The sequence below is a fragment of the Anoplolepis gracilipes genome, chromosome 8 (assembly GCF_047496725.1).
Source record: "Anoplolepis gracilipes chromosome 8, ASM4749672v1, whole genome shotgun sequence".
Taxonomy (NCBI): Eukaryota; Metazoa; Arthropoda; class Insecta; order Hymenoptera; family Formicidae; genus Anoplolepis; species Anoplolepis gracilipes.
The window spans coordinates 7,665,977-7,687,886 of NC_132977.1; the positions used below are offsets into that span (position 1 = coordinate 7,665,977).

The 21,910-nt window shown below is 37.2% G+C and overlaps 4 protein-coding genes across 10 annotated transcripts in view; 1 reads left to right on the forward strand and 3 right to left on the reverse strand.

Annotated features, from left to right (window-relative positions):
- The first annotated feature begins 177 nt into the window (after positions 1–177).
- Impl2 (Ecdysone-inducible gene L2) lies at positions 178–3,661 on the forward strand. Of its 4 annotated transcripts, none has more exons than XM_072897528.1 (7): positions 178–282; positions 1,693–1,872; positions 2,053–2,123; positions 2,253–2,337; positions 2,473–2,659; positions 2,786–3,099; positions 3,281–3,661. In XM_072897528.1, exons 2-7 carry the CDS (start codon positions 1,693–1,695, stop codon positions 3,314–3,316), a joined length of 873 nt encoding a protein of 290 aa, XP_072753629.1. In that variant the 5' UTR covers positions 178–282; the 3' UTR covers positions 3,317–3,661. The 4 variants fall into 4 exon arrangements, with proteins under 4 accessions (XP_072753629.1, XP_072753627.1, XP_072753631.1 ...); XM_072897526.1 differs by having other exon boundaries at positions 2,786–3,094; XM_072897530.1 differs by having other exon boundaries at positions 2,786–3,090.
- A 335-nt stretch (positions 3,662–3,996) lies between these two features.
- Btk29a (tyrosine-protein kinase Btk) overlaps positions 3,997–21,910 on the reverse strand; it is a 28,363-nt gene continuing 10,449 nt past the window's right edge. For 2 of the 4 annotated variants that reach the window (XM_072897474.1, XM_072897475.1), the window contains exons 5-15: positions 7,967–8,028; positions 7,793–7,876; positions 7,555–7,619; positions 7,147–7,212; positions 6,804–6,932; positions 6,455–6,648; positions 6,149–6,320; positions 5,811–5,979; positions 5,601–5,719; positions 5,213–5,465; positions 3,997–5,147 (exon numbers count right to left, since the gene is read on the reverse strand). In XM_072897474.1, coding sequence (XP_072753575.1) covers positions 5,046–5,147; positions 5,213–5,465; positions 5,601–5,719; positions 5,811–5,979; positions 6,149–6,320; positions 6,455–6,648; positions 6,804–6,932; positions 7,147–7,212; positions 7,555–7,619; positions 7,793–7,876; positions 7,967–8,028 — 1,415 coding nt within the window. In that variant the 3' untranslated portion in view covers positions 3,997–5,045. Of the gene's footprint in view, positions 5,148–5,212; positions 5,466–5,600; positions 5,720–5,810; positions 5,980–6,148; positions 6,321–6,454; positions 6,649–6,803; positions 6,933–7,146; positions 7,213–7,554; positions 7,620–7,792; positions 7,877–7,966; positions 8,029–8,224; positions 9,040–13,817; positions 14,356–21,910 lie in introns of those variants that run through there. The other 2 variants (XM_072897476.1, XM_072897477.1) reach the window with 2 other exon arrangements.
- On the reverse strand, positions 9,204–11,072 carry LOC140668481 (uncharacterized). Its single transcript, XM_072897522.1, has one exon. The coding sequence runs from the start codon at positions 11,006–11,008 to the stop codon at positions 9,977–9,979; it is 1,032 nt and encodes a 343-aa protein (XP_072753623.1). The 5' UTR covers positions 11,009–11,072; the 3' UTR covers positions 9,204–9,976.
- Positions 17,977–20,456, reverse strand: LOC140668492 (hemolymph lipopolysaccharide-binding protein-like). The gene is made up of 3 exons (XM_072897536.1): positions 20,270–20,456; positions 19,669–19,893; positions 17,977–19,515 (listed from the first exon to the last, which is right to left on the reverse strand). The coding sequence occupies exons 1-3, from the start codon at positions 20,400–20,402 to the stop codon at positions 19,217–19,219; spliced, it is 657 nt and encodes a 218-aa protein (XP_072753637.1). The 5' UTR covers positions 20,403–20,456; the 3' UTR covers positions 17,977–19,216.

Below are 21,910 nucleotides of genomic sequence, written 5' to 3' on the forward strand. Positions count from 1 at the left end.
TCTATTACGCGGGTACAAACGACCCGTGCAGATAATGAATTCGATTGTTTGCCGGTGGTATTATCGCCCTACTCCCGGTAATAACGACCAATCGGGAAAAGGGAAGGGCGCCCGCTGTTACATTCGAAATATATAAATGGACCAATAACTGTTATACCGTTGTTCAGTCGGTCTCCTCGATTCGCCGGTGATAAACTGCGAGAGCTTGTCTTCTTTTTTCCATTTTTTCGAATCTCCCTCGGAACGAATAGTTATTCGGAAAATCGCAGCATTACACGCACGGTAAGTCACGCACAACTTCGGCATTCCACTTTTAAATCCAGAGAGAGAAAGAGAAGGAGAGATCCACCGCGAATATCTAACAAAAATTATTTTTTTTTTTTTTTATAAATACATGTGAATTTGTTATATACAGAATGTAACTGTATATAATATGTACTTTCTAATACATCGCTCGAAACAATTAATCAAATATTTTCTTTAACGCATATAATTAATTAGATCTAATACCTATCTTTAATAATGAATAATCTCTTTGTGTCCATTAAATATATATTTTACGTAAATGAAAAATTTAGTTTTTTTTTGACAGTTCAAGTCAATGATCAGCATTTTTAAGTCTAGTTAAAAAATTCTTGAAAAGCTTACATTCTTTTAATGTTTTTTTAGTTGTTTCAAGCGGTGTATAGCCTGGCGAAGCTTACCAATTTCGCGAATAAAACTGCGCGTTAAACCGTGAGAGTCTCGACAAAAAATTGAAGCTTCTACATCAAGAAGCGTGCCTTTCGTGCACGTGTCTTTCGACCCGGTCCGTTTTCCCTCTCCATCTCGAGAGGCGGCTAAGGCAAACCAATCCGAGCCAAAACGGCTGATGCAACAAGGCAAAATAGCGCATCCACCGCATCTGACGTGCTCTTGCTCACGTACTTTTTCAACCGCTGTGGGTGGCACACGAGACATTAAAACGGCTCCCTAATCAATGTAAATTAATCGTTACGTGTTTGCATCATATATACAGAGTGTTCCCCGTCGCTAAGCACACTTTTCAGTCAATTTTTTCTTCACCAATACGCGTCATCATTGTACTTATAATCTTGGAATTAACGAGAGAATGAAAATTAAAACTCGCTCGAGAACTAAGTTACAAGCGCGAAACGAATAGATGATAAAATAATATTCTTGACTTTGATAGAATTTTAATTTAAAATCTAGTGACACAAAGATACACATAATGTTGAGAATTAAAAAATTATACGATAAATAATGATCTCTTTCGTCATTTCCGCTGAGGAAAGAAAAATTGATTTCAAATTTTGGCCAAAGAAAAAAAGATTTAAAATTCAAAGAAAGTGCGTTTAGCGAGGGATATACACATGCATGAAAATACAAACAATATGAATATAATATATTAAATGCATTGCATGTACGAATGTTCATTTAGCACAAAGTTTTTTTTTTACATTCCATCACCTACTTACCCGGTGAAATTTCACTAATTCGGCGCGCGTGTTGCCCATCATGGAAATAGACGGTATTAATTCGATTTATTATACGTAAAATCACGCAAATCGCTTGTTTTCCGTCTACTATCTCAGGTAAACATCTTCAGGACAACATCTCATCGCTTTCCTCTCTTAAAGGCAAATCTGATGTTTTAAACTCTTTTATATCACTGATGCGCTCTTTCTTCAGATGCGGTTGTATCTCTCGAACTTTGCGCACCTTCTGGTGATCGTTGCCGTGTCCAGTGTAACCCTGGGTAATCCTTTGGCATTCTTACTACTGAATACATCGTACACGCGGGCAAATGTTGACCAGTCCATCGCGACGAATAGACTGACAAGTGATATTAAGCCGGCCGGCGAGAGAAAGGTGTATATCATCGATGAACATCTAATGAGCTAAAGTCTTAATGAGTTTATAAAATTTCTTTCTGTACTTATTTTGCTAATTTGCTACACAATTTCTCAGCTATTGAAATGCATGAGATCCAGTTGGATACTCTTTCTGTTGCGTGTGTGCTCCTCTCTACAATAGTCGTCTTCGTTCTAGCACCCAGGCTTTACATCGACTTGGACCAGCATTATACAGAATCCGCCAGATTCCTTGGAAGCCGCCGTCGGGTAAATATATTTTAATATAAAGTAACGATTAATATGAAACAAAATTGTACATATCGTGCATTGAACTCATTATTATTATTATTATTATTATTATTATTATTATTATTATTATTATTATTATTATTATAGGAGTCGCGTGGAATTGCAATGCGAGGTAACTGGAACTCCACCGCCTCAAGTCTACTGGATAACCGGAAATGAACCGGAAAGACAGGTCGATATTAATATTTATCTTGCTATTAACATTTATATTTCTCGTTTCATAAATCCTCGAAGATTTGTGATAAATCATTATATATTATACAACATTACTTTCTTACATTTGTTCGATGTGATTGTGATCTGGCAGATTCAGGAATTGACCATGCGGGTCCAAGAAGTGAGTAATGCCGTATCCATGGATAGGGAATTCGCTCAAATCTCTTCCACGTATGTGATCGATTGCGTCAGGCCTGAAGATCAAGGTTTAAAGTATTGTGTATCCGTATCTGAAAATATAGTGGCCCAATCGACAGCAACGGTACTCTTGGTTAATAGTGAGTAAAAACAGGCGGAATATTTTACACCCTTCATTTACATAAATAGATATATAAATAGATGCATCAATAAAATATTAATTATCAATAAAATGATAATCCTAATATCATCTTATTGTCCACTAGCAACCAGAACAACCGTATGCAGCAGCGAAAGTCAACCTACCATCACCTTGCACTCTCCCTGGAGATTCGCTATTCAACGGAAAACGGTGATTCTTCCGTGCAGAGCCGCTGGTCAACCGGCGCCTTATCTATTTTGGATAGACAACATGGGCAACACCATAAGTCTCACCACACATACGAGACATACCGTTCTCGCTAATGGCGATCTGCAGATAACGGATCTCGAATGGGGCGACATGGGTCAATACACTTGCAAGGTGCAATCGGGATATACGGAGAAGAGTGTATCCACATTTCTGTATCCCGTAGGTAACGTATGTAATTAACTTTTGCGAATTTTTAGTAAGACTTGTGGGCTTAATGCATTCCAAGAAACTATGGTCAATATTAAGAAAGTCGTTCACAATTCACTCAAATATGTTCAATGTAACGTAATCTTCTTTAACACAACAATGTAATTGCAACTGTATATGATCTTTTCTATATTTCTTCTAGGAACCAGGAATAAGACAAACGGAAATTCCCGCATAAAAAGGACTTAACATAATTTTTGCATTTCCAATGCCTTTTTGCTACAACCGCGTGCATAAGTGTGAATAACATCTGTTACACTTATAGTTTATACATTGTCTAAAAACAAAATGTAGTTTAATTACATAGAAGTATTATTATGTATTATAGAAGTACTTATTATTATTATTTTTTGTTACGATACCAGTGTTGCTTTTCCTTGGAAGATCAATATTTGTATGATAAATTCGCTTTCCATGTTGGGTCGACGCACATAAAAAAACAATTTCTCCTTGAATTCACATCGAAAAAAGTTTGTAGATGAATTCAAAGGAGTTTTAATAAACGCGACCTATGCGAGCTGTACTCTTGTAAGAATTTTTATTCCTATTGCTTGTCTGAGAAACCTTGAAATATAGATTTTTACCAGATTAATATATTTTTTACAACTTATCGATGTGTGTGTGTGTATACAATATATATTTTAAATTAATTAATTTTATTGTATATGTTATTTAATATTTTGTATGAGATTTAGAAATTTAGGGCAAAATTTACGAGAGAGTTAATTCAGTTTTCAATATTGTTACAAATGATGTGTATTACTTACCATTTATATACAACTGTCTATTAATTTCATAAAAGAATTGCAATTCTTACAAACAATTCGTTAGACTAAAACGCTTCTTTTCTTGTCGCTCTCTTTCACTCTCTCTCTCTCTCTCTCTCTCTCTCTCTCTCTCTCTCTCTCTCTCTCTCTCTCTCTCTCTCTCTCTCTCTCTCTCTCTCTCTCTCTCTCTCTCTCTCTCTCTCTCCCTCTTTGCTTTCAAGTGTGATATGTAACGTAGACAAGCTTAATTTATTAAATCGGTTTATTAAGCAAAAAACAATATCTCTGATTCTCAAAGTTATGTCACTGTTTGTCAAAATAATAATAATAATAAAATGACATTTTATTCTAGGCGGAATCACAAGTTGTATATATTGCATTTGTTGCAAAAGGCCGTCAATAAATACTATTGTTCTATTTATAAATGTATTTATGACGATACAGAGTAAAGTCTAAAAATTATATTGGGAAAAATAGTATGTGAAACACACACACAATAGTATCACGCATTCTAATGTCGGATAAAATCGTGTAACATTCGGAACATCCGTTTGAAGTGTTCGGAGATGCATGGAGAAGGAACGAGAGTGGAAGATAGACAAAGGAGAGCGTTACGTTTACGGGGAGGAAGGAGGGAGAAAAAGGGGGAGGAAGTTTAGAATCACATCTCCCTATTACGGCAGTTCTCTAATAGCGCGATATATAGAATAGTGTAAACTCGATTACACACACGCGCATACACATGTTCACTCATTTACCTTTAGTGGCTCGTATCGCCTTGCATATTTCAATCCACGGATGTCCGTAGGAACTGCAAACGTCGCACACATTGTTAGTCGAGCTCGAGGATGGTTTTTGTTGACTAGCTTGATGCCCGGGTGTATTTGGCGACGAAGAGCCCTCTTCTTTTGATTTACATGTGATCGACGAGAAACGACGAGTAAAATCGATCGTGGAAGGCGATGGGGGAGAGGCCGGCGCACGAATTTTGCGTGACGGCAACGTTGCTGAATTATACGATAGATTCGACGACGGTAGACCGGCGGAGGACGATCGTTCCGACGATGGTGACGACTTCGCCGTCGGTCGGATTGTGCGGCAGGAGGGCGAAGACAGGCGCATACACCGCAGAAGGTTGAGTCAATCGTTGACCAACCCTTGAGAAACAGTGATCAGCTGTTCCTTCAAGACGCGGAAAGACGGTCGTACTTCCGGGCAGTGTGCCCAACATTTGCGCATCACCTGTCATTCGTCGAATTTATTAATTCAGGATTTAGAAACGAGCAGAGAAATAAATGATAACTTACCTCATATACTTCCTTAAAACATGCTTTAGGTCGTTCCAGAATAATTCCACGCTGTACTCGTTCAACGACTTCCGTATTCTTTAGGCGACCATAAGGCATCTTTCCGCACGTGAATACTTCCCACATGAGTACCCCATATGCCCACACGTCCGATTTCGAACTAAAGCGCGTGTAATTCAACACTTCCGGTGGCGCCCATTTAATGGGAAATTTGGTGCCACCACTACTGGTATACTGATCATCGAGTACGTACCTAAGAGTAATTGTGTTTGATTAGCTAAATTTTACTTATATATCTTTTAAGTGAAAGATTTTTTAACTTTTTTCACTGTATGTGTATGTATAAATAAATATATATATAAAGATGCAATAATAAAATAGTTTTTACCTAGCTAAACCAAAATCTGCAACTTTTACTACGTTTTCTGATCCTACTAGACAATTACGTGCAGCAAGATCTCTGTGTATGTAGTTATGCCTCTCTAAATATGCCATTCCTTTGCAGACCTATAATACAGGCAAAAAAATCTCCATTATTATGTTATCACTGAATTATGTCGGTATGTTCATATCATCTGTTGAGCAGAACTTGCATTACCTGTATACACATGTCTAATAAGAGGCCAACATTTGCACCTAATGACGTTTCGTGACGGCGGAGGTAGTTGAGGAGAGAACCATGTCGCATGTATTCCGTAACAATGTATATTGGTCTATCTTTACTGCAAACGCCATACAGCTGGACTAGGTTTTGATGTTGCAGTTTTCTACATACAATAAATAAATATGAAACTTATAATTAATCTAATATTAATACAAATAATATTTAATATTAAACTTTTAGAAAACAAAATATATTTATAAAGATTCAGTTTAAGAACAAGAATATTTAGGTGAGAGACATAAAGAACGTAAGAAAAATGGGTTGAAACTTACGTCATTACTTTAGCTTCTTCTATAAAATCATCCTCGGACATGGTTCCCTCTTTCATCATCTTCACGGCGACGTCGATGGAGCCACGCCACTTACCTCTCCGCACGACTCCAAATTGGCCGGATCCAAGTTCTTCCAGCAAATGTAATTCCGCCGGGTCGATCTCCCATTTGTCTGCGAAAAAGCCGCTGTTAGTTAAGTGGCACCGAATGGCCGAGACGTCTTATTTTTTTATTTTATTTTACACATCTCTATTTCTCTTTATACTATACATGAGAGAAGAGATTAAAAAAAGTAATTTGACGAACCATGACTAAGACCAGCGGTCGGTGGTACAGGACGATCACAGGGGCTAGTCTTCAACCTACTGGCTAAACCACCGCTATTGTGTCTGTGATAATTCACCAGGTCTGGAATGGAGCCGCAGCAATGCTTTTCCGACAGGTAAAATTCACCGCGGGTATTCTGTTTGATGTGGTAATGCTTCACGTGGGGATGTGGCCTGCGACAAGACGGAAAATCATAGATTATAGGAAAAAGTTCAATAAAAGAAAATAAAAAGCGCGAAACAATTTCAAGTTGAAAGTTATTTACTGATTAATCGAATCCATTTTTAATCAATTAATTTATTACTTAAATATAATATTGTTGACTTACACTTTCGTGTAAAGGGAGAGGGTGTACAGCCCTTTGGTCGAAGAATTGCGGACGACAAAACAACCCTCCTTATCTTCCTGCTTCAGCAGCGACTCGGCGCGTTGTCTTGACATATCACCTACGTACCATCTACGACAGCGCAAGCGCAACGGTCATTTTTTTTTTACTTTTATCATATACGAACATCTTGCAATTTATGTGAAACTTCTATCGAAAAGCATTTCGGTAGGAAACTTGGTCGCTCGATAACTTGGGGAAAAATGGGAATAGCAACAGAGCGTTATCGAACTCGACAGACTATCGAATTCTGCGGTTCGCAGAAAAATATATGTATTAAACTCACTCGTATTTCTGCAGTCCCAGTAGTTCCTTCTCTTTGACGTAGTTGCTAGGGATATAGCCGATCGATCTGCAATTAAATAACTTTGTGCAAACCATTTCTCGCTAACGTTGCATGTTACACGCGTACTTTACCGCATAAGTAAACAATCCGGTTATCATGAATAATTATCGCTAATTATACGAGAGAACACCGCTAAGATTACTGTTTGTGAGAACTGTATGCTGTAACTGATTATTGTTCGCGATTACCAGTTGATTGTTGCTACCGCAAACTGTACGTATGAGACAAAAATGTGAGTAAGTTGTATCGTAAGTTAAATCGTCGGTCGTGGAAAAAAGTGTTGGTAAATGGCTAACTCGTAAAAAAATATTTGTGTAGTTGCTTCGAACAAAAAAAAAATGTATATACCCATTCTCATCCTTAACTTTCCACCAGTGCTCCTGGGAATCATCCAAGACTTCGTACTCCGCACCCTGCGTTATTTGCAAAAAAACAAAGTAGATCGTTACTAAATATTCCGTTTAATAGTATGGTTCTATTTTTAATAACGGAATATATACATGTATGTGATATATACAATATTATATGATATTATATAATTTATATTATTTTTTATATATTTATTACTACTTTTTTTAAATTTTACCTTTTCGAGAGACAAATCACCGCCTTCGATGGCTCGGAAAGGATACAGAGCCACTACGACTTTCGCTCGCAACATTATCTTTTCCTGTAAAACAAAAAATTGATTTAAATTTGAAAATTCTAGATAAAAAATCAAGAATTTAAAAATTTTTATTTCAACGAAACGTGAACCTACCTTCGTTTTGGAGGATGGTGTACCGGGGGTACCGCCTGGCATTATCGGAGTCGAAGGGGTTCCTATAAAAAAAAAGCAAATAGGGAAAAATTAAGTAATTGTCATACCTGTACGTCAAATTATCTTGCGAATAATTTGATAACAGCCCGTCATATTTACTGACAATCGGATTTATTAAAGTACAATGAGGCAGAGATTTTTAATAATTTTATCTAATAAGGCGCATACACGCGCGACACGTGGCGATTTAATAATTACTTTCTTTTATTCTGTTAAACGCGATCGTCGCTTAATGTCATCGAACGGAGGACCCGACAGTGACGCTTCCTCTTCGCGTTGCAACGATCGGCGAGAACTAAACGGAACATCCCGACTGACAAGTGTACCATGCCGGGACGACCAAACCATACCAAACCATGGATGCGAAGGACGACACCACGAGAGAGCAGTCTCCACCCTGTCTAGACAAAATCAATGCGACCTCAAACCTTCCGCATCCCCTCTCCTCAGCATCTCTTCAACACCGTTCGCACGTGTACGCTCGACGCGTGTACTCTGCGTGCGCGCCTGTTTTAATTACATCCACACGGCAATCGCATGCGTGTGGATATGAAGAATACGTACCAAAATTCAGAAACGTAGTGCGTGGAAAAATGCAGAATTTAATGCTCTCAATTTTCACATCGCGAAGTTCGTAGACGATCTAATGTTTTATGGACGCACGACCTCCCTAAACGCGGCTCTCATGTGTCATTTAATGAGGAAAATGTGCAGAAGCAAATCTTCTTCGTTGCGCAACATTTCATATTTTATTCTATTTTTTTTTTTTTTTTTTTTTTATAATACCGCTCCTCTAGCATCTCTTTCCTCCTTCGTATCCTTCTTTCCGTCGAGTTTCATTACTAGAGGCAATCCTGGCAACACGGTAAAGAGATTTTCGCCTGAAAGTTTTTTTACGGAAAATATCCGCGGAGTATCTTCGCCATGCTCGAGTGGCTTTCTGCCCTGTGGGAAAAACTTCCCAACAAACGAAAAACTATATGACCGGACGTGGAATTAAAACAAAAAAAAAAAAAAACAAAAAAAAAAAAAAAAAAAGAGAGAGAGAGAGAAACTTACCGCGAAAAAAACTCACGCGGTATTACCTCGGTATAGTGCAAGTAGGTATATTATACTTTAATTTTCTACAGAGATTTTTTTTTTCAAATTACATTCTTATCGTACGGAAAAATAGAAATTATACGCTATACAAGTGATTTTTTATTAAAACAATTGTCAACGTCAGCATCGTAATCTTGTACAAATCAAAATTTCTACGCGCGAGCACACAGTTTTTCAATATAAAATAAACGTACGATACACCTTGCGCGCCGGGAATCATAGAAATGCTTTTCCAAAGGAACGTCAGGAGAATCTCAAGAAGGAAATCTCGGTAATGAAAGTCTCGCCGGGACACAAGGCCCGCGACGTGAAAAGAGCGTAACAAAATCCGCCGGAGGCGACGGAGTCTCTCCTTTCGGTGCATCTCCGAAAATATTCCGACTCTCGTGGAAATTCAATAAGTAGAAAAGAACTTTAAGAAAAGGAGAGACGTATAAGGTAAATCTCGTATCTAAAATAGCGACATCGCGATATTGAATCTTAGCATTGATTCAAATATATGACGCGATATATATTGTTAGGTAAGGAGATGTGTTTCGGTACAATGCACAATGTACAATTTTATTTCTTTTTTCCTCTTATACGTTTCCAATAAGACACGCTTCCAAACGCTACTGTAAAACGAAAAAAATCGCCAATCTCGCTTACTCTATCTATTGTACAATTGAACTGGATTTTATTAACTTTGATTTATTTTTATATATATATAACACAAATATAAAAATTGCGTATTAATATCCCATGTATATGACACGAAATTGCGATCACGAAAACAAAACGAAAACTTATTTCCTTTCTCAATGTTGCAGAGGGAATCTACGTCGATATATAAACAAATCCCTAAAGCGCCTAGACGACAATAACCTCAGATGGTAGCCCGGTGATCTTTTTATCGATTTCGGTGATGTTGTTGCCGCTGAAGTAGAGAATCCGCAATTTAACGACATCAGCGAAAGCGCCATTATCTATCGTGTGGATGTGATTATCGGACAGATTGAGATCTTCCAACTTGAAGAGACCTGTAAAGGTACCGACTGCAACGCGAGAGAGTTTGTTTCCATCCAATCGCAATTGCTCCAGCTGTGACAGTCCCTGAAACGTTCCCGGCTCGAGGGTGCTGATCTCATTCTGTTGAAGATAGAGTCTCTTCAAACCGACTAGGTCACGGAGAAGCGCTTCGGAGACGCTTGTTATCCGATTGTTATTTAAGTAGAGATCTTCCAACTTGTTCAATCCTCGAAAAGCACCGCTCGCCAAGCCCTCCAACTGATTGTGATCCAAATGGAGGCGATTCAGTTCAGTTAATCCGGCGAAGGAACCTGGAGCCACGCGGGCAATTTTATTGTTGTTGAGCCACAGGTAGAGCAGTCCCGGATTCAGATTCGAGAAAGATTCCGCCTCGATCGCCGGAATATCGTTGTGACCCAAGTACAACCATATTAAGCTCGACAGACCGGCAAATGAGTCCCTCGGTATCGAATTGATCCTGTTGAAGACCAACGACAGTGACTCCAAATGTCCCAATTCCGCGAACAAGTGCTCCGACAATGGCACCACGTTGTCGTCTAAATGGAGACGCTCTAACTTTGGCAGACCACGAAAAGATTTTCTCTTTAGCACGGATATTCGGTTGTTCTGATTCAGATACAAGTGCGTCGCTGTTACATTCTTGAAGGCATCCTTGCGAATCGCCAAAAGATCCAAGTCGCTCAAGTCCAATCGATCTTCGAAACGACGCTGAGTAACCTCGACGAGTACTCCTTTATAATAACAAACGTTGTACGCATCTATGTCTTGGCAGGTCGGTTCCGTCTTCTCTGACGAGGTTATCGTCGAAAATATCAAAATGATTTGCGAGAAAAGCAAAAGAAATCGCGACATGATTGAATAGATCTAGTTTAAAACGAACGCAGCAACTGCAAACAAAACCGCCGAGTTCTACGGTTTTGTATTCTATCGCCAGGACGCGATTAGATAGCAGAGCACGACTTTTGACATTGATATCGCTGTTACCGAGACGAGAGAAACAACCATGATTGCATTCTCGGAAAGGATCAGATGTCAAAGTTGACGATAGACGGAGACTTAAATTCATGGAATATAATAACAGAGGTGAATTCTGCGTATCATTTGCATTTCTCGAGAAATAGAGAGAGTATCTCTTTCTATTTATGCTAGATTCTTAAAACATTTTTTTTAACCGCCTGAAGTGACGCTTTAATTAAAATTCGCGTGATTAAATACCTCGCATTAACCACTCTTATAATTGCAAATGCACTTTAACAAACCGCTTGCATTGCGGATGGCAGGTTGTTGTTCGCTACTGATTATCTGTAACGAGTAGTAGAAAGTATGTAATAGTCCAGTGAACACCCGGGACAGTGAGGCGATCGCGGAAAGTGGAGTGAAACGGTAGAAAAATATCATGCGAGTTGTAGAAGAACGTTGAGCGCGTCCTGGGACAAATAACCCGAGTAATTATCGCTTTTCAGAAATAATATTTTTTTAAATACGTACGAATTGTTCTCATCACACGTATTATCACACGCGTATGTATACTATTAATATTTATAAATATAAATAATATTCCTTTCCGAAATGATATTTATTTTCCCCGCGGGAAAAGTGAGAAGGGAAAGGGGGGACGGGGCGGGCGAGGAAATTCATATACCACTAAATATACATGCCAATATCAAAGTCTCGCTTGCAAATTCAAAGAATCTAGATTTCGTGAAATTCACGTCAATTTATTCGGAAGAACTTTTCGCATGCGGCTTTTCAAACACGTCGATGACGATTTGCAAGCGAAATACTTCGAGGCAAATACTCCGTTCGATTGAGTTTGACAGATGAGACAAATATGTACCGGGGCACGCGAGCGATTTTCAAGGCTACGCACGTCTTTTACGGCAAGCGATGTCGAGAAACTTTCTAAGGTATTGGTGAAAACCTCAGAAGAGCGATTCGCCTCTCGCTCGCGAGGTCATCGAACGATGTACATCCCACTCACTCGGTTTCTCGATCCCCGGCCAGTCGGTCGGTCGGTGGTTAGTGACAAACCGAACCGAGATTACCAATACGGTGCTAATGACGAAGAAGGCCGATAAATTTAAGTCGAACGGTACAACGTACGTGGAATCGGCGTTGCTTGACGCAAGTCGCGCTCTCTTTTATGCTTTATACCTCATTTCTTTTCTTAAGAATCAACCTTGGTTGACGTTTATTATCTCTATGGAAGAAGGCGATAATAGATATACTCCAGTACATTGTCGCACAAACAAGCACGTATATGTGCTTATGAATATAATTGCAATTAATTATTATTTTTATTCACAGCGCGTCAAATAAAAAGGAAAAGAAAAACAAACGTATAATCACAAGAATGCAAAAAAATATACGTCATTGATTTTTGCCTCATGATTCTTTGATTATATATTCTTCTTTAAAAATGATTGAAATTTGTTGTGTATTCTCTTCGTTTGGAGAGAAACATTAGTATACCCGTACATACTATACAGCGACTGCATTACCATCAGCACTCAACGCGTCGACGTTTATGCGGCCGGTGAATGTCACATATAATGGCCACATTACGCCTCGCGCAGCAAGTATGCGCTAGAGTAATTGGCATTTGTCTAACTACGCTCTTAATTGACTTTTGATATATAGAAAATAACGAAAATTAACAAGACGTAATAAAAAACGATTTTTTAAAAATTCGATTTCGTGCACGAATTATCGAATATTTTTTTTTGACAGCTGATATTATAAATGACATAATTGCTCAGTATTTAGAGAGCTTAAAGGAGAACTTTTTCTTTATAGTTTATTTTAAAGTAAATTATTTTGTAAATCACGTGATCATTTCTCAAGCGTTATTCCGCTTGAAGCTGAGGGAAAGCTTCTAATTTATGGACGCAGATTTTTGTCTAATAAATGTAAGAGAGATATATTCTTTCTGATGATGCGAAATGATCTACATGCGATTGACGTTACGATCTTGACATTAGGCGTGGCAGGAAAGTTACCGTAGTACCGTTCTTATGAAACTTATAGAGGTCGGTCGCGCGCGCGCCTCCGTGTAACCTTTTACATTTTGCGCAAGCGATAGTTCTGCGCGAATACAAATGTGCATGCAACGCGCGGATGCTTTCCCGGATCGCGATCGAACAAAAAAAAATTTTTTTAAATAAGTCGCCATGGTTAGAGAGAAAAACGAGGTTTAGAAGCAAGAGAAAAAGAAAAAGAGAACGCGCTAGATTGTATCACTTGTATATAGTGTGGTTATTCTACATTACAAATGGAGAAACTTTAATTATTTCGAAGCCACGATACTGTTGTTGCGAGATTTATCGTTACATCTCCTTAAATATACTCGTATCTGTTGAATGTTCTGAGGACACGTACCGCTTATAACGCGGCTTGTAATTTTAATATCTCGTTCTATTAAAACGACTCCAGTCGCTCGTTGCAAAAGGTATACGGATAATTTCAGCTTATCGTAGAAATTATCGTTGAGAAATATCGCGTACTTTGAGGCCATTAGCCTCCTCGTCTCGTCGACTAAACCAGAAAAGAGAATCGAAATTAAATATCGACTGTTTGTATCGTATGAGATGAATAAGATGGATCGAGGAAAGATTGTCGAAGCGTTTAGATTCGAAAAATGAAAAAGGACGAATCGACTCACCGGAATTGCTATGAGCGTGTCCGGTAACATTACCGGTAGCCGAATGAACCGCGTTGGTAGCGGCGTTCGCGACCTGTTTCAATGCACTGATCACCAACATAGTTTCCAGTCAATTAATCACCATTGGCATCTGACGCACTTTCGACGCACTTTTGACTGCGCACGAGCAAGGACGACTTCGACGAGCAACCGACTATCCATCCAAGCTGCTAGCTCGACGCGAACTGGATTCGGCTCGAGACGGTCTTAAGCGCGGACTGCTCGCTCGCTCGCACCAGCAGCAGCAGCACCAACGCGAAAGGGAGTCGGAATCGTCGTCGTCGTCGTCGTCGTCGTCGTCGTCGTCGTCGTTGTCGTTTCGCTTGGTCCCCTTCTTCGGAGTTTCACCTTCACGGAAGTCTTTCCTCGCTGCCGATTAAAGCATGCCGACCATAGACTAAGACGGCTCTTCGACACGCACTGTGACGCGTGATGCGAACGTTACGTGGAATGTTGTACCTTTCTCTCACCGCTCCGGAAATTAATATGTGTAATCGCGCGTGCGGAAATTAATTATGTATATATATTATATATTAAAATAAAATGTTTTATTATTGGAAATTTTTCTTATATTTATATAGAAATGTTTACATTAACATAAAAATTCTAATAATAAAAAATTTTATTGCGAGCACAATTGATATTAACAAAAAAATTACATAATGAAAAAAAAAATAACGGTTTAATTGACTAAATGGATATTTTTCTCATCTGCCCTTTCTAATGAAAAAAAAGCCTCTTAATTAATAGAGTTCAGTCTTGTGCATTTCAATGGAGAAAAGAAAAACCAAGTAAAGATTCTCATCGCAACAACAATAATATTCGCGCGAAGGAATAGATTGACGAATATCGATATTGGTTTGCGCGTCGATTCCGCTCAGGCACCGAGAGATGCATCGTAGAAGTTATAGAACCTGGGAAAATGGCTTGTGACATTGTAGACCTGCTTACCAGCAAACTCAGCACTTTGCGACAAGCACCTATCTATACCATTCACCCTCAGCGATGTCCAATTAAGTGTGCGCTAAGATTACTACGGGAAGCAGCAACTTGAAACAGCAGCGGTGGCGAGGGACCGTGTATTCGCACGGATGACAAATAAAGCGCGCATTTTAGCGCAACACGGATAAATAAACTTCTCGACTTTAATGAAGATAAAGATACGCAATAAAACCTTAGAAAAGTGTTGGAGGAAAAGAACATAAAAAAAAAAAAAAAAAAAAAAAAAAAAAGAAAAAAAAAGAAAAAAGTTAAAAGGAGAAGCGAGAGGTGGAGGTCGCGTGATATCGTTATCGAGACTGGCGCTAAATCGAATTTCGAACCCGCTTCCTCGGCTTCCGTAGCCGTGTACTTGAGAACCCGACGTGATCTCCTCGAGTTTTCCGAGCACGAATGGCGGAATACCGTACACGTCGGGATACGCGCGGCAAGCCACTTTCGAGATGAGACGTTTTTCGGAGCCCGTAGATTCCCGTGCGCATCTTAAATCATTCGGTTCGGCCCGGCTCGGCTCACGCACGAAACGGATATCTCGCAGGAACGATTATTATCCGCGGAATATAAAAGTCGAGAGAATCGCGCGGACGTGGTTTACGGGAGATTTCAGCTCGTTAAGAGATCCGCATCTCGCTCCTCCCCCCTGCATATCGTGAATTCAGTACTGGTTAGGTGTGCTCGAGGGATATTGATTTTGCCTCTACAAATTCGCTGAAAATCCTAGCAGTTACTATATAGCATCGCATTATGCATTTTGAGTTTTTCTTGCGCGGAGTAGACGCAGATTCCGACCTCCCGCCGCTGCTGTTGTAACAAAAGCAAAGCTCCCGTAATATGTCGTCGTCGTCGACGACGACGACGACGACGACCTGAATCGCGAAAATAGGGGAGTCAAACAAGAAGTGCCTGTCGTAGCCAGAGTTAGCACTGCGTCGCAAGCATTTTCTAGAAAATCCGGTCCATCAAAACGTGGAGAGAAACTGGGAGTGGGTTCCTGATTCTCCGACCAACCGACACTCTCGAGCCGAATATAACTGGGTTTCCAGGACGGACGTAATTCCCTCGAGATGTATAAGTGGAGGCTAATTTTAAATTGTTTTCCATTCGCGTCGTTAATTTTTTCGCGATTCCTAATCGTACGCGAGTAACTGATAGAGGAATATCTCGCCGGATTGCAGTTTGATCGACCGTGAACAACCTCGATGATGCATCATTCACTATCACTTTGCGTATTAGCAGAGTCGATTTCATCAAATCTCATGGAATCATCCCAGGATTCCAGCCGTGATATGCGGTTTTTACTTGAATTTCGGTCGATCCTGTTTCTACATTCACGCTGCGTTTTGCCCAAGCGGATTCCCGCAAAGCGGTTTAAGCTCCGACGCTTTTGCGAAAAACGGAAGAGAAAACAAGCTTCGATATTATCATTTTGACATGTGTGCATGTGGATATACTTATAAAAGGGAACTCCTAAAAAATATAATTTTTAATTCAAATTAAATCTAATTTAAAAAACGCACCAGAGAAAGAATAAATTTACTCGTATACTTATACGTACGATTATAAACGTGAATACACGTGAAGAAATTATCTGATTAAATTTCTCCCTCTCTCTCTTTCTCTTTAACAATTTGACAAGTCTACAAAAAATAACAATGCAAATTGTTTATTTCTCTTTGCATGAGAATCGCGCAATTTTTTTAGCATTGTCAGATTTGTTAGACCATCTAGTTCTCCATCTGATGCATCCTATTCCGTCTATGTTAAAGAGTGTATAAGTCTTCCTCTTCATAAAGATTATAAAATTCTGTGTTTTATGTTTTTCCATTTAAAATTGAAATTGATAATCGCCAAATAATCTAAATAAGCTCAGAAAATCTTCGGTTTGATATTCACAATATTACGTAATTATTATCGCTATGTAATAAATCCATTAATTGATACAGACAGCTTACAATGCGAAGTTAATTATACAAATGCGTATAATGTGCCGGTTAGGATATGAATGCGTGATATATATATATATAATACTATATGAATCATTTGCTTTATCTCCTTCTGGGTACAAGCTCGACGAGTCCGTTTCAGATAAATCTACGAAAATAGAGCACATGCGCGTCCAATCTAACAAAGGTATATTCTCCAATTTTATCATCTATAATCGTGTACGGATTAATGTTGGCCGTATATATAAAACATTTGCTAGTCTGCATTATGATCATTATTATTCGTATTAATTGTCTGTTTTCTACTACATCTCTCATCAGAGAATTAATATATATATGTATAGTCATTTTAATAAATTTTTTTTTTCGCGCAAAATTATTTCTCTTCATACTTTTAAAAAATTATACTTATTTATTTAAGTAATCTTAATTTAAAAAGACCGAATTCAAATGTATCTTATGATAATTGATGTTTCAATGTTTGTATAGAAAGAAAAATATTTAAATATAAAATTTTTTAGTAACAATCTAAATTGAGAGACTCTGAGCAATCGCTAGAAAAAAAATTAAAGATGTATGATTAAAGACGTAGTTAAAAATATATACCTGTACAAGATTTTACACTTTGACCTAAGCATTAATTCAACTTTCCGTTACATTCATGTATTTTGATGTCTAGAAAAGAAACAAGAATGGAACGATATAATATCTCGCAGCTAATCGGACCGACTAAATTTCACACCTCTAATTAACAAGAAAAAGAAGAAGTAATACGCGATACCGTAAATCCACCAAATTGGTTCTGGTGAAATCTTCACGATACTCGTAAATCAGTGCGAAACCGCATAAGATATCAGAATAAACATTATTTCAGCTGCTAGAAACTTCTATCGAGCAGCAATACCACGTTCAAGATGAAGAAAGAATCGCAATGTGCTGCCAATCAATACGTGGAGAAGCAGCTAAACTCGAAGTGCTTTTTACGACCGTTTTCCATTTGCGGTTCTCGCGGTCGCCGATGAATCCCCATTGAGAGACACAATTGTGCGCCAGGAACATCCTTGACAGTTCAATATTCAAATATGCATTTAGATTTATGTGATACTCTCCCAGATGTCTCGAATACTTCTTTAAATAGAGGTCTTAGTTTAGTATCTTAATAATTAACTCGTGCAAAATTGATGATGCAGCTCAGCATGGGCTTTTCGTTAATTATTCATATTTATAACAAGCGTGATTAATGGTTCTTAAAAGTTGCTTTTTCGCAAATTATAGTATATAATATTGTATTATTATGTAATGTAATAGATATATGTATACGAATTAATTTTATCTAGTCATTTTTTTGCGACCTCTCGTTTATGTACCCTACAATCAAATACTTTACTCGAACCGTTTCGCAAAAAACACAATATACATGATGTATCAGGCTATTAGATCGACAGTTACGACTACATTCGATCTCATTTTATCACACCTATCACTTTTCTCTTTTATTGAATCTACATTTGCCGTCACATACACGAATCGGTCTTTTTATTAATGGTAGATGTTATAAAACATTGTTTTTTGTGAAAAGGAAGAAGCTAATGTTTACGGAATACATGTCAGGGATAAGCAGCTTATCTCAGCGAACGAAAATAAGGCAAAATGATAAGAAACACAGGGGAAATTCAATAATATTCCGTAACATTTGCACTGAATAAAGCAAACGTATGAAGACATACAGTTACACGTACAACAATAAATGTGCATATATATATATATATATATATATATATATATATATATATATATATATATATATTCATAGCAAAATTTCAATGGAGCCAACTTCATTTTACGATCGTCCGATTGGCGCTCCTTCATTCCCAGCGATCTTTCATCCATATAACGAAACCGGAAGAGAACTCAATCATCTTCATTCGCAAATTCGATTACTCGCTATTCGAGTTAACTGAATAGTATTCACGGCAGTACAATATCGCGAATGCGACACTTTTCGTCGGTCTTACTCGCACAGCTCCAACTATAGATACACATTCGCTAATCTAACTGTGTGTTATCATTGCACTCCAGACGCAGGTCGATCTTTCAATGGGATCCCTTAATATCGGGAATAACGGAGAATTGAGTGAAATTGCGGTTCAGCGTCGCGTCGCGATTAATTTAATCCGTCTTCGCGCTTTAGGGAAGCGAGAGGGAAAATGAAATTTGCGACATCGCGCAAACATTTCAATATTAACGACATGGATAAAAATTAATTTCCATAAGAATATTTAAAATCGCCTCAAAATTATAGGAACAGGATTTAAATGGAATTTGTATTATTTATTTACATGTACTATTATAAACGTACACGCGCGCGATCATACTAGCATGCTAGTAGATCAGCTAGCTCTTTAACGCAATATAACTTTACAGAGGAATCTCGCAGAAGAAAGAAAGCGGTACGTTACATTGGACGTCGTCCATCCCACCTTCGGTAATGAGAGCCGCGCAATTTTGATTACCATTGAAATTATCAGGTTCGTTTGGCCATTTAGTAGTCCACCTCGTATATCCGGTATTTTCTAAAGCCTCACCTTTAACGGTAACCCAATCGCCTTCTTCAAAATAATCATGAAGCCCGAGCCAAGCCACATCAATGTTTTTCTCTTGCAGCATACGCAAGAGGACCTTCTCCTCTGAATCCGAGTTGATGATCGCCAAATGACCTAATGGCGTATAAAGTGTAATAAAAAGTATCCTCGAGGCTATCGTTATCCTTTCAGTCAAACGATATAACGCTAAGTCAATTTTAAAAATTTGTGTAACACATGTCCGTAAAAACATTAATGACCGTTTAATTTACGCAGTATTTTCTTTACCTCCTTCCTGGATACAAGCTTGACGAGCCTTGTTCCAGGTGAGCTTACGTGGATGAAGCTTGTGCGCACTTATACCAGGTGTGACGATGTAACCATCCGATCTTTCGTTACTACTCGGTAACGATCGTTTGAATTGCTGTTCGTTGTATATATAAAATATTTGCTGCCCCACGTGATAGTTATTGTGTCCGTTCATAACAACCACGTGCCTCTTATCGAGTTCCTCTGATAAAAGAATTAAAAGATGTTTTAATATTTTCCGAAACGTATAAAGAATGTCTCGTATTTTTCTGACACTTCAAACTGTACTTCTTCACTTATGTAATACATCATGTCTAAGAGAACGAATGAATCACGGAGAGTCTACTACTTCTCGTGATAACTGATAATTTAATATTCAATGTTTGTGGAAAAAAACAAAGTTTTCTTGTAGCAATCTCTCTTTTTTTCCTCCTTCAAGTGATTATATACGATATAAAATTGTAAAAAAATATTATAATAAATTGAGGCGTTAGAGTAAAAGAATCACATAATGTTTAGAATATTTTTCAGTGTGTATTTGCAAATGGAATATATATTATTGGACAAAAGTGTTATTTACCTGCGATTTCACTGCAATTTGGATTATTTGATTGTAACGATTTTAACGGAAGGATCATCGTGTCACTTTGAGCGAATGTATATCCTTTCATTTGACACAAAAAAATAAAAACTACTGGAAGATATTTGAACATTGTTAAATGTTGCTACTTGACAGTCTCGTGAAATAATGCCGTAGTTTGATAGTTCATATCTGTCTTTTACACTCGTCCGGTAAAGTACCGATGACCTGATGACAAGTCAGGTCACGAGCAGAGATTAAGATTATAAATCATCTGCTAGTCAGCAAAATGAGAAAAGCAATAAATTAATATGTCATTACGCGTGGTCTTGCAACTGAATAATAATTACGTAATTATTAACGAAATTATCAGTAATTTCGCGATTTGAATCATTTATTATCTTGTTTCTTTGTATATTGTATTACAAATGTACGTATTTTAGTGAAATTGTTATTATTGTGTATTTAATTAAAAAATATTAAACTTTATCCGATCTTTGATGCAGTTTATGTACAATTTTTGTATGTTTAAATTTTTATATTTTTTGGCAGTTATCATTTTTTATGGTTTTAGTATATGAACTAACTTATACATCATCGGGATATCTTTTCTCATAATATTTTAAAAAGGCTATAGCCGGATAAGCATACTAAAAATGTCCCCAATGAGTTTTCAAATAACATTTAACCTGTCATGTCCTCATTGTAAAAAAAATTTTCTCAAAATTTCAGCTCTCTATTATTTTCTAAGTTATCGAGAAAAACGTTATTTTCAGTTTTTATTTTTCTTTTCTGTAAATATTTGAGATAATCCCATATCGATTTTTTTCTGAACATTTATCAACAAAAGACATAAAAAGTATTTTTTCATTAATCTCGAATAAAACCTCGATTTTTAAAATAAGATTGAAATTAAGAAATGGCTTTTTTAACATGTTTCTTTCGAGATTCAATCACCCAACTTTTATAGAACACTCTTTTTATATGTCTTAAATAATCTCAAATTTTTAAAATTTTTCCGAGTTAGTGTGCAACATGATGAAAAAAAATAGAAAATCTTTTTTTTTTATCTTTTCATAATAGGACGGAAAGTTATTTATTTTTTTATAATAATTACTGTTAAAATTATTACAAAAAAATAAATAACTCCGTCCTATTATCTAAAGATAATAAAAAAATTTTCTATTTTTTTCATCATGTTAGAATAATTGTAATAGTTATAATTATACTGCAGAATAGAAATATTTTTTATGCAAAAACAATTTAAAAGTTTATTTAAAAGTTGTAATTGTGAAAATTGTTTTTGTATAAAAAATATTTCTATTTTGCAATGTAATTATAACTATTACAATTATTATTATTATTACAAGAAAAATAATTTTCTGTCTTATTATCAAAAATAAAAAAAAAGGATTTTTATTTTTTTTTTTTTTTTTACTATGTTGCACCAACTCGAAAAAATTGAAAAAATTTGAGAGTATTGAGACATGTAAAAAGAAAAAGAATATTCTGTAAAAGTTTGATGATTGAACGTCGAAAAGAACATGTTGAAAAAGCCATTTCTTAATTTTAGTCTTTTTTAAAAATCGAGTTTTCATTCGAGATTAATAAAAAAAGTTAATAAGTACTCAGAAAAAAATC

What these genes read in the sequence shown, in the direction of transcription:
- Impl2 (XM_072897526.1), top strand. Translation starts at nt 1,693, where the DNA reads ATGCGGTTGTATCTCTCGAACTTTGCGCACCTTCTGGTGATCGTTGCC. An exon ending in TCCTTGGAAGCCGCCGTCGG is followed by an intron (nt 2,124 to 2,252) that starts GTAAATATATTT and finishes TTATTATTATAG; the next exon opens with GAGTCGCGTGGAATTGCAAT. An exon ending in CACATTTCTGTATCCCGTAG is followed by an intron (nt 3,095 to 3,280) that starts GTAACGTATGTA and finishes TATTTCTTCTAG; the next exon opens with GAACCAGGAATAAGACAAAC.
- LOC140668481 (XM_072897522.1), bottom strand. Translation starts at nt 11,008, where the DNA reads ATGTCGCGATTTCTTTTGCTTTTCTCGCAAATCATTTTGATATTTTCG.
- LOC140668492 (XM_072897536.1), bottom strand. Translation starts at nt 20,402, where the DNA reads ATGTTCAAATATCTTCCAGTAGTTTTTATTTTTTTGTGTCAAATGAAA. An exon ending in AAATTGCAGTGAAATCGCAG is followed by an intron (nt 19,894 to 20,269) that starts GTAAATAACACT and finishes TTCTTTTATCAG; the next exon opens with AGGAACTCGATAAGAGGCAC. An exon ending in AGCTTGTATCCAGGAAGGAG is followed by an intron (nt 19,516 to 19,668) that starts GTAAAGAAAATA and finishes ATACGCCATTAG; the next exon opens with GTCATTTGGCGATCATCAAC.